Source organism: Furipterus horrens, unplaced genomic scaffold (assembly GCF_987537825.1).
Source record: "Furipterus horrens unplaced genomic scaffold, mFurHor1.1.pri manual_scaffold_2, whole genome shotgun sequence".
NCBI classification, from domain to species: Eukaryota; Metazoa; Chordata; class Mammalia; order Chiroptera; family Furipteridae; genus Furipterus; species Furipterus horrens.
The window spans coordinates 192,388,211-192,404,967 of NW_028327172.1; the positions used below are offsets into that span (position 1 = coordinate 192,388,211).

Sequence of the window (16,757 nt, forward strand, 5' to 3'; positions counted from 1 at the left end):
TTTCTGAACTCTATTTGTACGCAGTTTTGAACTCAGACATAGAAGGGACTTCAGTGAGCTTCGAGTCTATTTAAATTTTTTTTTTTTTTTTTTAATGAGGAAACCGAGACCAAAAACCAAAAAAGAAAAAAGAAGTTAATGTCACACCTCTAGCTAATATCAATGCTGGGACCAGGCCCAGCTCTCTCAATAGAAAGGCCAAGTCAGTCTATGTGACACTACTGGAAAATAAAATTAAGTGTTGAAGAAAATGTCTTCCTAAAGATCTGATACAACAATTTAATGTTATACAGTTAACTCCACTGTTTTTCTAATGTTAAGATGGATTGGAAAGCAAGGTTGTACTAGACATTGAGTTGATTATATCAAAACACTTTTATTTGGGATAACATATCTGACTCAACATCAGCAGAGGAAGCATTCATTTAACAAACTTGCTGTTTGAAGTTATTACTGCTTGTTTCTATTTTTGCAATAAAATAGAACCTGGGCAAAATGATGAATAGCCCACAAAGCAAATCACAAGGCTGACTTTGGCTCTTGATCAGGACCGGTTAGTCCAGTCCAAAACAGTGGACCAGCACGAAGGCCTGAGAACTGCTATCACACCCACCTGGCCCAAAAAGGCCCGTTTTTCTTTCCTCGCTCAACTTCATTCAGATCTAATTAGCTACAGAATTGCCATACGCTTTCCTCTGCTGCCACCTACTGCATATAATGAGTATAGTTTTGAATAAAGCTTTTGTCTTCTATTATTCAGTGTGTCTGGATGTGACCAGGGAAAGGACACCATCAACGGGCTTTGATTGTTGAAATACAGATGTTTTGTACTAAGGAGGGAACATTATCCACACCATTTCTTCTGCTGAGATGTCTCTGTTTCTCTCTCCTTTGTTCATAAATATTTAAACACACACCCACTCCTCAACTCTGGATTAACAGTTTATAGTAATATAATTACTCAAGGTGTGCTCAGTATATACTAAGCTCTATGTGCCTTAACTTGATCTTTATAATCCTGTAGGAGAGGTCCTACTATTCCCATTCTACAGAATGGCAACAGGCAGCCTGACCTCAAAGGAACTTCACAGCAACCCATTCTTAATTATGTCACATCACACCTTGTCCCTTAGTGAATGAATGTCAAGCCAAGTCAAGAAATCAAACAGGTGAACAACTTAATGCTATTATAAAATGAATTAGTAAGATCAACTCATTCAAAGGACAAAGTAACTGCCAAATTAGCATATCAAGATGTTATTTAACATGGCAGGGTGCGCAGAAATAGAAACATGTTCCAAACAAATTGAACTTTAGGAGAACAGAAAATGATTTAGAGTTCTAAAGTAGCTTTCTAATGGAAGCTGTCAAAAACAGAATGTAGCCAAAGACAGAAAACTAAGTTAATAATTTGCACTGGCTTCAGTTCTAAAGATACTTGAAAGGTAAGCTAAAATTTACCAGCAGATGCTCATTACAGAATTCTCAGTCCTAGGGGAAATACTTAAGCTTTTTAATGATAAAAGTAATAAATATAGTAATTTTAGAAAGCTTAGAAAATGAGAATATTAAGTTAAAATCCCCTATAATCTCAATATCCAGAGACAGGAGGCCCACGCTTTTGAGAAAATGCGTATGTCACAAGGACACACAGGCCAGGATGTTGGACGCGTCTATCAAAGTGTGGAGCCCTAAAGCTTAAATTTCACCTTAGGTCCACCTCTTCCCAGCAATGATCATTATTGTGGGCTCGTGGAGCCAGTCTGCTTGGGTTTGAACATCAGCAACAACCTTTATAGTCAGGTGACCCTGGGCAAGTTGCTTTAGTTTCCCTGTGCCTTAGTTTTTATTTGAAAAATGAGGATAATGCCAATCTTATATGATGACTAAGTTTAACTTAGAATATAGTAAACAGTTATTATGGTCCTGTCTTTTCTAAGCACATTATATATATACACACTTTACAAAACTATCTCACGAGTTTCATGTATGAATATTTTTCCAAAGGGGTCTTTAAGACAGACCAAGTATTTTACTGAATAGATGTAAAACCTAGATTCAACGGGACATTCTGCATGTTAGTTACAAGGGGGGCATCCTTAGCACCAGGTGGCTTTGCCTGTCGAAAGCACTATAGTCACCTTCATCACCAAGCACTAAGTAACATTCTAAGGAGTAAGTTAACTGGACATAATCTTTGGTTAAGATTTAAATCTAAGATGTCAATTAAGAAGGCTTATTGGGCAAACAGGGCCCTGAGTTGCACAACTTCAGGGCATACAGCCTCCATATGCAACACAGTCAATGGTACCTCTGGGGCTATACATGGCTGAGGTCTTGGGAACAACAGCAGGGAAGCTGGCACTAGATGGAATCTTCTAAAGTACAGGCCCTGCCCAGACCCCCTCATTCTGTACTGTGTCTAGTTTAACATAAAACAATGAAAATGTGGGAGAGGGTACTTCCTTTGCCCAAAGCGTGGTTCAAAGACAGGCTTGATAAGCCAGAAAGCCTATAATAGTGACTCCCAGCCTAGGCTAGCTACCTTTAGAAAGTCAGTCCATGTTCCCAAGGCCTAGTGACTAACTGCGAGACCCTGGGTATGTTACCTAGTCTCTGTGCCTATTCCCCCAGTAAAACTGAAATTTCTCTGTACCTCCAGGGCGCAATTACCCACATACATCTGCCACTGTATAACCTTCAATGGTGCAGCATGCTAGGGCATGACAGCATTTGAAAGCATTTTAATAAATTTGCTTCTCACACATGAAGTACAGTCTTACAAACTACACCGCTACATATAGCTGTGTTTGAGACCAAAAGCAACCTTTACCAGCTATTAGCAGAAACAAGCCTTGTTTTGTTTCAAAGTCACACACCAAGTGAGAATTGAAAATGCATTCATCTGGTTTTAATTTTAAGTAATTAAGTTACCTGAATCCCATTTAGTTTTCCAAGTTAAAAGAATGTTAATAGTAGGAGGGCACTGGAGGGAGGGAGTAAAAGGGAAAAAATTGGGACATCTGTAATAGTATAAATAGAGAAAAGGGGGGGGCAATTTCCAACAGTTGAAAAAAAACTCTTAATAGCAGTGATCGCTTTACTCCTAGGAACCAATATGTTCTTCCCTGAGAAGTTGGAATTGCAGGTATCACCATAGAGTAATTGGAGCTGAAAACTTTGAGGCATCTGGGACCTGTTATCTGGGCCCCTGGCAATAAGAAGGATGATAAAACTCTTCTGTGCAGCTCACAGGAAGAGCAGGGTGCATGGGGTTTCTTCCCATGGTCCTTCATTCGTTAGCTAGAAAGGAATCATTACTGTACATTCAAGTATCCTTGTTGAGAACAAATGTCATTTATTCTTTAATGCAAGCCGATAAATTACCGTATTTTTCGCTCCATAAGATGCACTTTTTTCCCCAAAAAGTGGGGGGAAAACGTCTGCATATTATAGAGCAAATATTGTATCACAGACCGTGATGTGTATTACCTAACCTGTCAGCGGTGGCGACAGCTGTTAGAAGAGGAAGCGGTGGACCCATGCAAAACCCCTGGGGACTCTTAAATGCCCCACTTTACTGCTGACTCTCAGGGCATTTGGTCAGTATAAGAATAGCAAAGAAAGTGATACCAGTGATTGTGAGCAACTGAGCTTCATAAATTCTGACACTAGCGATAATGAGTTCTTGGGGTTCCCAGAAAACTAGACGAGTACTTGAACCTTAAAGTCTCTCATTTGTTAATGACAGTGATGATGGTTCTTAATACCACTGTCAACTGCTGTTCACTTTACATGGTTGAAATTTTATTCTATTTTATGAAATATTTTAGTACACCATTCAGTTCAGATTTTTTTTTTCTTGTTTTCCTTCTCTAAACCTAGGTGGGTCTTATGGTCAGGTGTGTCTTATAGTGCGAAAAATATGGTACACATTAGTGTGTCCTTATCTATAAAATAGTAAAGCTTAGCAAGAAATGGCAAAGACATTTGTTAAAAATCAAACAAACAAAAAAAAAAACACCTAATTTCTAGAAAGCAAAGAATTGCTGAAAAACAAAAAACCTACATTGATTGGAGTATGTCAAATGGACACAGGAAAAAACTGAAATAATTCTCAGTGGTCAAAGCTGGAACAAAATGTAGTATTGGATTATATCCATGAATTCATACTGATATAAATGATTGAATAAATAGCAGGAAAGAGACAAATCTCCCTTGTAAAATAATTGCAAATAATTTAGATATTCCACCCACAAATAGCTAGAGCATAATTCAAATCCCTACTCCTAAAGTACAGACTGTGCAGACATCCGATGAGTATAGTATGGAAGGTGTTGGGGGTGGGGGTGGGAAAAGTAACTTCAGTGGAAAAAACTTGACAACTGTCATCTCAGTCAAGTGATCCAGGTCAATATCAACAGTAAAAAATCATGTTAATAGTATATATACGCTTTATATGTGATAAAATGGCACTTTAGCTCTGTGGTCTTCCTCTCCCCAAACTCCTAAGTCTAGCCTACTTATGAGAAAAACATCAGGCAAATCCTAACAGAGGGGCATCCTACAAAATACTTGACCAGTACTCCTCAAAACTGTCAAGGCCATCTAAAGCACAGAAAGTCTGAGAAATTATCACAGTCAAGGGGAGCCTAGGAAGGCATAACAACTTAATAAAATGCGGTATCCTTGCGGGGTAGGTATTTTGCAAAAACTAAGGAAATTTGAATAAGCTATGGGCTTTAGTCATTAGAAATAATATTTTTATTAATTATAACAAATGCATCACACTAAGGTAAGATAACAATGGAAGAAATGCGCAAAGGATATATGGGAACTATAATCTCAATTTTTCTGTAAATCTAAAATTGTTCTAAACAATATTTTTAAAGTATTTCAAAGTTTACAAGTACACAGTAACATAAATGTATAGAAAAAAAGTCTAGCAATACCTCTGTTACTATCCAAATAATTGGAGACATATTAAAGGGAAGGTAAAAGAGAAAATAAAAACCAATTTAGGCTTCTCTCTCATCAGCAGAAAAGTTTTATTCTTTATAAGGACAAACAAGTTATACCACATCCAAGGCCTTACCTTACAGACACAAACCAAAGTAGCCATTTAAAGCATTAGATATGGAGGCATGAGACACACGGGGGAAAAATGCTTCGCTGTCTGCAGCTTACACCAAACTGCTCCATCGACAGGCAGCTGAGCTCTGCTAGCGCTTGGGTGTGGCTGAGGGGAGTACAGCTACAGAACCAAAGGAGAACAGCTGTTTTCTACAAGTACTGAAGCATTTTAAGACTGTATTGGTAGGGATATATTTCAATGGTGAAGGAAGAGGGGAAAAGAGCAGAGTCCCTTCCCACAGGGCATTAGGCAGCCTTGCACAGGGCGACGGCAGAGAAGCGGACTTCCCCTTGCTCACGCTCAGTGAATTCTCTGCAGACCTTGGCGGCATCCTGAAAAGGAGGCATCTCATTAATATCCACACAGCTCAAAATGAAAGTTTCAAAAGGAAAGCACCAGGAAAGCCTATGAATGCTCCAAGTTCACCCTGGTCATCTTAAACTTCCCCTTAAACTTGAAAACCAGGGTTTAAGGCAGGAGGTGAAAAAAAATCACGTGATGGGAGAAAAACTTGTATCATAGACCTGACTTCAGAAGCTTTGACTCCTTTATTACCACCACCAAACACCATGTTTCTCCCACCTTGTGCCCAGTTTTGACAAGGAAACTACACTATTGATGCTCTTTTCCTCAAACTGAAACTGATAGAAAACTGATCTCTCTTCCGAAGGGGAAAAGTTCTCCTAACTCAGATATTCCCAGAGTAGAGACAAATTTCTTTAAAGTAAACATTTTACAAAAGAGCCTTAAAAGTTTAAATACCTGGTACTCCAGGTATAAGACAATGGATGTGTTACTAATTCTAAGACCTAGATTATAAAGATTGGTAACAAAATTGATCCCAATATAGGCATACCTCATTTTATTGCATTTTGCTAGACCGAGCTCCACAGATGTTGCATTTTCTTTAATGTTGCATTCTTTTTTTTAACAAATTGAAGACAAGACCCTCCACCAGCAAAAAGATGACAACTTGCTTTGTGATACTTGTTTTATCGCAGAGGTCTGCAACCCCACCCGCAATATTTCTAATGTCTGTATTAGTTATTTACAAAATTATAGGTTTTAAAAATGACTGGGGATCATACATATCAATCACTCTGTTCCATTTGTAAGGGGTTAAGCTGAAAGATAGCCCCACAAAGCACGTTAATATAAGACCTCTAACAGGACAGATAATACTCCATGACACAAAACATCAGCTCCCCAAATCTAGAAATCACCAACTCAATAATGAAAGAACAATCATCACAGTTTCATTCCTGCTTTGAAACCACTTATAAAAACTACAGTGAGTCTAGATCGACATCCACATTTTATTGTCAGAATGTTCACTACGTTGATATTCCAGACCTTTAGGACTTCCTACAGCGTTGAAGAATACTAAGTGTGGGCCTCTAAAGACAGAATTGCCACCTCCTATGTAGACAATGAACTGTGACCTAAGTCATTCAAGTTTAGGATACTTGGGTTAAATGTATGTATTTTCTCTGGCTTAAGTAAATTTTGTGTACTTTGGAAAACCTAAAACATCTTTAACCATATAGTACCAGCCTCATTCAAGAATTTTCACTAATTAAGATACTGCTTTACATTCAGTTTTACATGAGATTCTCATTAGTTTTATTTTTTTGAACAAAAAAAATTTTACCTTTCCCACACCTCAAAAATTCTACCCATATAACAGTTGCAGGTGTCCTGTGTGGGGTGTATTTTATGGTATTAGTAGCATTAGACATGTTAGAATGTCCTTTAGTGTTTTACTGTATTTGGAAAGTCTTTCCCCCAAGTAGGTCATGACCAGAAATTTTGCCTCTGTTCTTATTTTCTCCCCTAAGTATCATAAATGCCAACTCTCTCATGTAAATTCCCCTCATCCTACTTCTCTAGGTCTAGTTCTCATTCTTTATTACTATTCCCATACACACCCATATACCCAAGAATCAGCTCCCACTGATCTCAGGTGTGTGTATCAGCAAACTGGAAAGTGACCCTCCCTCCTAGTGGCATTTGTTCCACTAGCACCTCACAGTCGTGAGGTCGATGATGGTCCAAACACAGGTCTATTATAAAGAAAGGCAGTGTTGTACAGTGACTAAGAGTACAGACTCTAGAGACAGACTGCCTAGATTTGAGTTATGGCTCCGCCATTTAAGTCACTGACCTTGGGCATCGTGTATCCTCCTCTGTAACATGTGAACAATAATACCTGCCTCACAGCATCCTTAGAGGGAGTCTCTAAAAGCTCTAAGTCACTTAGAGGAGCACCTCGCAGAGGGGTCAGCAAATTGCAGCCTATGGGCCAAATTCAGCTTGCTGCCTGTTTTTGTGACTCAAGTTTCAGTGAACAGCCACAGACATTCATTTATCCATTGTCTACGGGATGCTCTGAGCTGATACAGCAGAACTGAACACTTGCAATGGGGCTATATGCCACCCAAAGCTAAACCAAAAAGTTTGTCAACCCCCAGTATACACACAGCAAGTGGCAGCAAAAAATCAGCTGTTAGTACTACAAAGGCAGTCGCTATACGTTAACAATATTTTTTTTATTTCATCACAATTAAGCAATTTTTCTTTATAGCAGCAAAATGATTCAACTGTAGAGACTCATTTTCAGGGTGAAGAGGCCTAGAGCAGACTACCAGCTCAGGTCCAGAATTAAGAGGTTTCTGTAGTCACTTCTACCAGAATGGTGACACTGTGATCCTGGACCTTAAAGTTCTTGTCAGGTATGTTTTGAATCTGCTTCTCTCCTATAATAGCAGACCATGGTGGGAAGAAAATGCTCCTGGAGTTACTGCCTAATCAGAACCCATAATACACTACCTGCGAAACTGACCCAAATCCAGCAGTCAGGGAGGGATGAGGAAAGGCTCAGGCTTCTGTTCCATTAGCTACGTGGTAATCTGACAAAAGGACAATGGTCACCTTAATGCCACAAAGCAGCAAAGCAATGGCTTTCAGGCTAAGTCTTACTGTGGGCTAAAGACAGCACACGATACAGATTAGTCAGGGCTGCTCTGAAGGATCGTGTTTAAAACCTCGCTGTAAAATAAGGTAGATAAAATTACTAAGATGATCTTTAAGCCCCAAAGAAAGCTATTAACCCAGATGATTGCTATAAGCCCGGATGATCGCTATTAACCCAGGTGATTGGTAATAGCTGTACTGAGAAAAGCATTAGCACTTGACAACAGACACCTGGGCTGAAGATGCATGGGCCCTTCCAGAGATGGATGCCAACACTTACTTGCAGCAGCGAGTCCTCTGCACTGGTGCCATGGTTCACCGGAAAAGGCATTCGTCCATCTACAACAAAGAAGCTAGGTGGGTCCCTTTGCTCTGCACATTTCTGTCTACTGTGTTTACCCAGCCTAAAGGGAAGTTTAGGATTCTTCCAAACACCACTGCCTCTCCCAACAAAGGAAGCCTAGTTATAAAGCAACAGGCTGGAAGTGAGGGCCAGGTGCTCCTAAATATCCATCCCAGGCAATTCTCATCTACAAGTAACAAGATCACACAAGTAACAAGATCACAGCCCAATCCAGCTGCCCTAACTGGGCAACTTGCGCCCTATCTCTCTGGGAAGGACCACATAGCAAAAGGCAGATTCAGTCTCTGAGGTACAAGAAGGTGGAGGCAAGAAGGGCCCCTGGGGATTGCTTTTTGCCCCTCAGTGACTGCCAATTAGCTCTTCCGCCCATAGGCAGTGTCTTGACTTGAGACAACACAGCTGTCTCCATTAACAAAGAAGATGACTCTTACAAGATGGATGATCTTTCTTGTTGCCATATACCAGTTAACAGAAATTACCCCAACATATGCAAATCCTTTTTACCCAAACAAGTTCATTTTTAGGCATTTTATCTTTTTCCCAAAGTATTCTGTCTGAAAAGGAGGATGCCAGAGATCCTACACTGACAGTGCAGTAAAGGAAAGTGAGACGAAAAATTAACGCTCACACCTGAGTTTAGCCTCTCTACTGGTCTGTGACCAAAGCCATTCATTTGGCAGGTCGGTTTCCCAAGGGGGACACTCTGGGCAACAAAAAGTGTTAAGTCACCCCTTGAGAATACCCTGTTGTTCTAGCTTCATAAACAATGATATACTAAAGTGCTATCAAGTTACATACCATTACTGTAAGCAGAATTAGGTTTAAAAGAATGAAACAATTATTAAGATTCCAAAAATGGAATGGAACGTACCAAGTTCATAGAGGTGGCCATCCACGTTGTTAAACAGAATAAAATGGAAGTTCACTTTGTCATCTACCTGAAGAGAGCCAAGACATTTTTTTAATGAATATTTTATAAAGCAGAACTTAATTTGTTAAAAATAAATAATATATAGTAACCATAATAAGCTTGAACTAAATTGCTTGTATACTTTAAAAATTATTATAGATAATAATATTTATGTATTTCCTATATACTAGGCTCTAATCTAAGCCCATTAAAAGAGATAGAATGTAGCTATCAGAACTCTAGGACTTGCTTTTTTACTGGGGAGGAAATTAAGGCTTAGGGAGGATACGTATCTCATCCAAGGTCAAGACTGGAAAGTGGCAGAGCAGATTATCATTAGAGAGGCAGTGTAACTGACTTAAATCTAATTTAAGTTTACTAGAAAGCTCTGTTCAGATTAATGGTACACATAAGCCTTCTAGAAATTGCCAGTCCTTGTACATCTTACTGTACCCAACAGTCGGTCTGTGAGAAGAATATCTGGAATACTCAATTACTGGGTAGGGTGTTACTCTATTAGATTCATTTGGATCTGAACAAAATACTCAGTTTGAACCTACTCAAGACTACATCTACTGCCAGTTAAGATTTCTGAGAGCCATTTTTAGAAACAGGTCTAGCCAAAGCATTATTCCAGTAGCATTTTTAGGTGTCAAATGGCCTTGGGTGGAAAACAATGTTTGCCATGTCCCAGTCCCCTTACTTCACATATTTTAGGGACAACACAGGTGACACCTGGGCAGCCCATTCCCGATGGGCATTCACACTTACCCGACACTGGCCTTCCTGTGCCACGGCGTCATGGGCTGCCTGAATGGCCTGAGAAGAAGAGGATCATTAGCATAAAAACTGCGAGTTATTGAAAAAGTGATGCTCTGGAAGTTCTCTTCCTACCTCATTCTTCTCGAAGCATTTTGCTCTGTCTTCAGGGGACAACTTCTCGGTTTCAGAAAGAAACTGTTTCAGAACTGACCCATTCTCTTAAAAAAAAAAAAAAAAAAAAAAAAGGTGCACGTTAGTACAGATAATATAATGCACATGAGTGAACATCGATTGCTGATTTAAGCTGTTGCACAGCTGATCATGTTTAGCAACCTGAATTTTTACTATGGCCTCCAAGGATGTGAATAGTTGCACCTTCTGCACCAGCCTGTTTTTCCACCACTCCCTCAGCACTGCATTTAAGCCAGAGAACTCCCCGTTCCTCCCATGTGCCCCGCTTCCCAGCCTCTGCTGCCTGCCAGCCCCCAGCTGCCTTCACCTCCCATCTCGCCTTCTCTCAATCTCTCATCATCCTTTTGTTACAGCACTTCTCCATTTGTGAGGGTTTTAGTGCATAAAGACAGAAACTGTCTTGTCTATTGCCTTTTCTACAGAACCTGGCAATGTACAATTAATGTGAATTGCATACACAACATAACAATAACATTCTCATCTAATGACAGTTCTTAACCAAGATTTTTATTTCAGGATCAGAAATGGACACTTAGCAACACAGTCATCCAGGTAAGACATTAAACCTAAGGATCTTAAATAGAAATGTCAAGAGCCAAATAGTCTGGCCTAGAAACAGCTGACTGCCTGATGGTTGGTGTAAGTGTTTAGTCATTGCTCAATGTGGATCAGTCTAGGAGACACTAAGTACCCAGCTAGAGCAAGAACACTTATATTTCAAGAGACCTCAGCTTGAACTTTCAGCTCTAAACTTAAAAAAAGTAAATTTGTTAAACTGGGAGTATTCAAAATTTGGAAGGGATAGGAATCCTCTTCACTTTATGAGGGCTGTGATTCAGATTAAGCCTTGGGCACCACCATGACCATGACCATAAAAACAATTACAATATCTCTGCTGACCTCAAGAACACAGTAGTCTAAAGAAAGTGAGACTGGCTGCAAATGAAACAGAAAGGATTAAGCTACAACTTTCTAATATGGCTCAGTCAAGTTAATTTTGGGGGTGGGGAGGAATAACCTTCTAGAAGATCTGGATGTTTATGGCCAGGCAGGTGGCTGTCTGATGTTTTTTTTTTTTTCTTTTTAATTTCAAAAGTATACCAGTAGTAGAGTATTGGCCACACTTCCCTTGTAAAAAGAAGTATTTGACCTGCTCCAAGCAACAGTGTAGACTATTAGTTGAAATTATTCAGTTCTTAGCCACCCCATCTATGGTCTGAATCAGATTACTGCTGCCTCTTTCTGTAAATCAAGTTCTGCTGGAACACAGCTACATCCATTGGTTTACATCTTGTCTGCGACTGCTTTTGCACCACAAGGACAGAGACCATATGGCCTTAAGCCTGAAAGACTTACTCCCTGGCCTTTTAAGAGTCTGCTGACCCTTGGCCTAAATCAGACATAATGGCGATATATTTTAACATATTTTAGTGCTGTTAATTAAGCCTCTGACAAGCTTTAGGGCTGAGACTCACCCACCTCTTCTACATCTTCCACAGCATCCACTGAAAGTGGACTAACGGCTCTGACCTGACTTTGTTCAAAGCTGAATCCTTTCAAGGCTCCAACCTGCTGCTACACCTCTCTAAAGGAACACCCACACTATCTGTGCCCGCTGCTCTAGGCTGTCTCCTGTTGCTTATGAGACACAAACCTGCTGAAGACAGGCTCTAACTGTTGACAATTTAGAGCTTAACATCATCTCTAATTCTTCAGAATCACTGAGAACTGAACACATGAGAACATGACAATAATCAGCCCTCAAGTGTTCTTTATCCTTCACCTGAGACCAATCTGAGCTGTCTACAAATGCAGAGCATATACAGAGCTGCAGTACAGAACCGTACCACTCCCGCCCTGGCTGGTGTGGCTCACAGGGTTGGGCACCGGCCTGTGAACCAAAAGGTCACTGGTTTGATTCCCAGTCAGGGCACATGCTGGGTTGCAGGCCAGGTCCCTTGTTGAGGGTGAACCAACAGGCAATGAATCAATGTTTCTCCTCTCCTCTTTCTTCCTCCATTCTCCTCTCTCTAAAAACTAAATACAATCTTTGGGAATAAAAAAAAAAAACTGTATCACTCCCCCTTCCTCTCCAGCTGGAAGCCAAACCACACTTTTTAGAAAATAAGTTTCCTTCCCTCAATAGAGAGAAACAAGAATTCACCCACTGATAATGACTTTGCTGAGTAGACCACTGGGGGTTTTGTAATGGAAGAGTGATGGTTAATTAGAGGTCAACCAGAGGATGAGTGGCCTCAAAACTCACACTTACCAAATTCCAGTTTGTCCTGATTATTGGCCACTGCATGTATAAGTCCGATGGTACCACAGGAGTTCCCAATGGTCTGCTTCATGAAGTACACTTTAGGGCTGACTTCCTGCCCCTTCAGCTCTTCGATCTGTTTTTTCCTGAAGTTCTCATGCTGCAAGTGTAAAAAACATGTTAATATCTCCAAGTGAAAATGCAAAGAGCAGATGGCAGCACAATAATTTCTGCCACCTAAATGGAAACACAAGTAGAACGTATGACCAGGAGCCTTGGTTCTAGCTGTTGACCAATGCCCAGGGAATGGCCTGTCTGCCTCCCACACCCACGCCAGCCCGTGGGGTCTAAGAGGTTCTGACACTCCACCCAGATGCTGCAGTGCAGTATCAGCCTTGGATATGGCCCAAGGCTTTGTCTAGACATCACTGCAGAGCCTTTTAGCTGGAAATGGATGGTGTCACGAAGTCAAAAAAACAGACAAGTTCATTACATAACCTAAGGATCTTAAATAGAAATTGTAAAGAACCAAAGAGGTGTCTTCCACTAACAGCAACAATGATTGTATTTCACATGGGTATCCCAATCAAGCTTTGGTTAATTTAACAGCCAACAAGAATACCAGCCAGTTTATTGCTCACTCTTCTTTAACATTCTACTTCTATCCAAGTATACTTCGCTTCAAAAACAAAACAAGCCTTTACTGTTGAAAGGCACAATTTAAAGAAAATTATGATGCTCTCTCCCATTTTTTGAAGGAAAGACAACTGGACCAGGGTGCTGCTGGCTTGGCTGTGATTTCACAGAAACTCCTCCTCATCGTATAAGAGGAAGATGTGACTCGTTTGTCATTTCCAACTACACAAGTTTGAGGACAGATCAGCAATGGGAGGTGGGGTACAGACCAGTAAATGAATGAGACTAGAGGCAGTGTTCCTCAAAGCATCCATTAGCTCTTTGTACAGTCATTTAGTGGGCTTGTCTGAACCTTTCACTAACAAGTTTTAAAGACCCTGCAGGTATGACTTCTCAGTTAAAAGCAGGGTGCTAATGCTACAACAACACTATTACCCACCGGCAGTATAAATCAGACAGAAAAACACCAGAAGCCTATTGCCAGTTCTAGTATAGTAGCTTTCCATTACTGTACATGGAATGGAAGTTTAGGTCTTGGCTGTGGCACCCTCAGAAGAACATGATCCTTGTCCCACAAGATTAACTTAAAACTCCAACCAGTTGAAAGTTCCAATATCAGGTAGCTTTCGACCGAAAATTGAGTTACCCAATGACTATTAAGGCTTTCTACTTTTCTAGGTTAAAAATTTTTAAATGGAATAGCACCATTCTTTAGGATTGTTTGAGCTGTTGCCTGGAGACACTTATGTAAACACATCATTATCACTTAAAATTAATGTTTTAGAAGTGGTCCATTTAGGATTTCATAATATTCTCTTAGACAAAATTAATTGCTTTCTAAATTAACATTAATTTGTTGGGAAGTCATCCTACAAACCTCAACTTTTCTTTGTATTTGCTTTGGTGTTTAGCCCAGTGGGTGTTTCATGTCACAGACTAGGTGCTCCAATAAATCCGACAGACTGAACCGGAGCTAAAGGACTAAGGATTGAGCTCTTGCAAACACAAAATGTTGAAAGCAGAATGTTCTCTAACAAAAACCACTGGATCCAGCAAAAGGAGCCCAGCGGGCTTGTGGAAGACAAACACGCTGCACCACTGCCTCCCGGAGGCCTTGCCTCTGAGAGCTGCTGAAAACCTCCGAGTCATCATGGTTCCTCGACTAAGAAAGCTCTGTGAGGGGCTCAAATGAGAGATGAGGTTGCGTTTCGTTTGGTCAACAGGGAAGGAAGTTTGACTTGCAATTTTGGGGCAGCTTGGTTCTTACCTAAGTAAAAGCTTTGGCAATATAAATAAATAAATAAATAAATAAATAAAAACACGTCACTGGGATTATCCTAATAGCTTTAATAAGGGCTTTTAACCTATTTATAGGAGGAATGCCTGGACCTTCCCATAGGGCTTAATTGACACTGAGAATGCTTCTAGAACACCCAGCCTTAGGGCAGTGGTGCTTCAGTTAAGCTCACTTGGTGTTTGAAACAATGCCCCAAATGCTAATGCCTCAAGTTTTGCTACAGGAAATGTTCAACCACTCCCTACCCAGGACTTAAGTGACAGCAATAGGAGCTAGATCAGTGGAATTCCATACATCCCAAGACAACTATTATCCCTGCTACCTTTTTTTTTATGTCTGATGCTCAGTTTGAGGTACATACATCCATGCACACTTGTAGGAGGAAGACCATTCAAAGGGAAATGAAAAGCTGTTTCTAAGTTGGCTCTAATGCCCACCCATTTCATCTACCTACAAGGTCAGAGAGCAAAGCAGATGAGAGAGGTGGAAGGAGGTTCCCACACAGAAAACATACACAAATGATTAAGCTTTTTTTGAAAAAGCACATAGGTGAGGCTAATATCCAAGTGTGCATGCTGTAGGAAATAGAGGAATGGGAAGAATTCCCTGAGTCCACTGGAGACCAAGGCCCTGGTGGAGGTACAGAATTAAAGAATCTACTGTTTTCTTGTGGTTTAGGCAAGCCCATCCCCCTTCAGTTAATAGCAAGGTGGGAGTCTGAGAACCAAACAACACACTGGCAGGTGACAGTCCTTAAAGGGAAACACCAGCCATGCTTTGGCATAGAAGGCTCAGAAAAGCCTAGATTCAAAGGAACTTATCAGAAGGATGAATTATTTCCCTGGACAGTTGGGATGATGGAACTGAGATCCTGCTTCCCTTCCAAATTTGAGGCAATGCTGCATGGATGAGCAATAAGAGCTCCAATGAATAGATACCAAGAATTAGAGCTCCTCCCTCCATCCCCCACAGGGAGGGGGCAGTGTTGCCATGTCTGAGTGTCTTGGCCAGGTGGGGGGAAGCACCAGGAGTTTGGTTTGGGAGCGGGGCGCACCCCGGGCCCCACGCCCTACCTGGGCGGTGAGTGGAAACAGCAGCAGCAGCGCGCAGGCGGGCGCAGGCACCGAGCTCAGAGTCTCCTCCTCCAGCCCCAGCACGTCCACGAAGCGCCACTGGCCGGCGACCCCCAGCCGGGCCAGCACCTGCGGAGAGGAGACAAGGCGGCCTGGCTCGGGGCGGCAAGCAAGGGGTGGGCACGTGCCGGAGGCCGAGGCAGACTCGGCACCCACAGCGCCCCCAAGAAGCCTGGGAGGAGTCTCCGCCCGGTGCCCCACCCCTTCAGCGCGATGACACAGCACAAAGCGCGGTCCACACGTGGCTGCCGGCGAAGCCCGGGCACCGGAGTCGCACGGTCAGTGCCACGCCCTCAGGTGCTCGGCCGGTCGCTCGGCTCTGGGAGCAGCCTCCTCCGCCACCGGCATCCCACCCCCGCCCGCGTTGCAGGGACAGAGGGAGAGCGTCCCAACCGCGCCCCAGCCCGGCTCCTCCGGAGCACGCAGGGCGCCGTTAAGTCCCCGTGAAATCGCCGAAGCAGATGGGCGCCTCCGCACCCCCGGGGGGATGGGGACTGAGGCAGCACGAGACGCCACTCACTTTGTTCAGCATCTGGAAGACAAATGCAAAGAAAAACACAAAAATAAAACCAGTGAGCGATACGACTACCTGGCGCGGGCTGACCCTCAGTCAAGTGCCCCCGGGCCACGGTGCACCCGACGCTCACCTCGGGGTTAATCTCCATGGGTTTGAGCTGCATCTTCGCGAACAGCAGGTGAGGTCACTACTCAGAGAAGAGGAAAAACAGCGATGGAGCCGCCCAGGCTGCCGCTATAAAGCGCCGGCCTGACGCACTGTGGGTGCCTGCGCAGGGGGATCGGGTTAAAACCAACGAGGGGGAAACGGTCAGTCTCAGCAAAATGGGCACGAACTCCCCTCTGTGCATCGCGGAGTGGTACGGCCGGGCCCCCAAACCTTGCAGTCTCACTCGCTGGTGAGATAATCTGCCGATTGTTGGAGATGGGTTTGTTGGGGGGTGTTCCTTTGAGTGCATGAAGCAGTCCTTTTGCTGGAGTCTCATTTTTTGCGAAGTTTCCGGAAAGTCTTTCTTTCTGCCATCCCAATTACACGAAATCTCAAGGTTCCTGAAGCGTTGAGAAAAAGCCCAAATTC

At 42.2% G+C, this 16,757-nt stretch overlaps 1 protein-coding gene across 1 annotated transcript; it reads right to left on the bottom strand.

The window, feature by feature from the left end:
• Positions 1 to 5,017: 5,017 nt before the first annotated feature.
• UCHL1 (ubiquitin C-terminal hydrolase L1) lies at positions 5,018 to 16,440 on the bottom strand. Its single transcript, XM_090268184.1, has 9 exons — positions 16,312 to 16,440; positions 16,185 to 16,196; positions 15,605 to 15,733; positions 12,608 to 12,758; positions 10,276 to 10,361; positions 10,153 to 10,200; positions 9,343 to 9,409; positions 8,388 to 8,446; positions 5,018 to 5,466 (listed from the first exon to the last, which is right to left on the bottom strand). The coding sequence occupies exons 1-9, from the start codon at positions 16,342 to 16,344 to the stop codon at positions 5,380 to 5,382; spliced, it is 672 nt and encodes a 223-aa protein (XP_090124310.1). The 5' UTR covers positions 16,345 to 16,440; the 3' UTR covers positions 5,018 to 5,379.
• Positions 16,441 to 16,757: the final 317 nt, after the last annotated feature.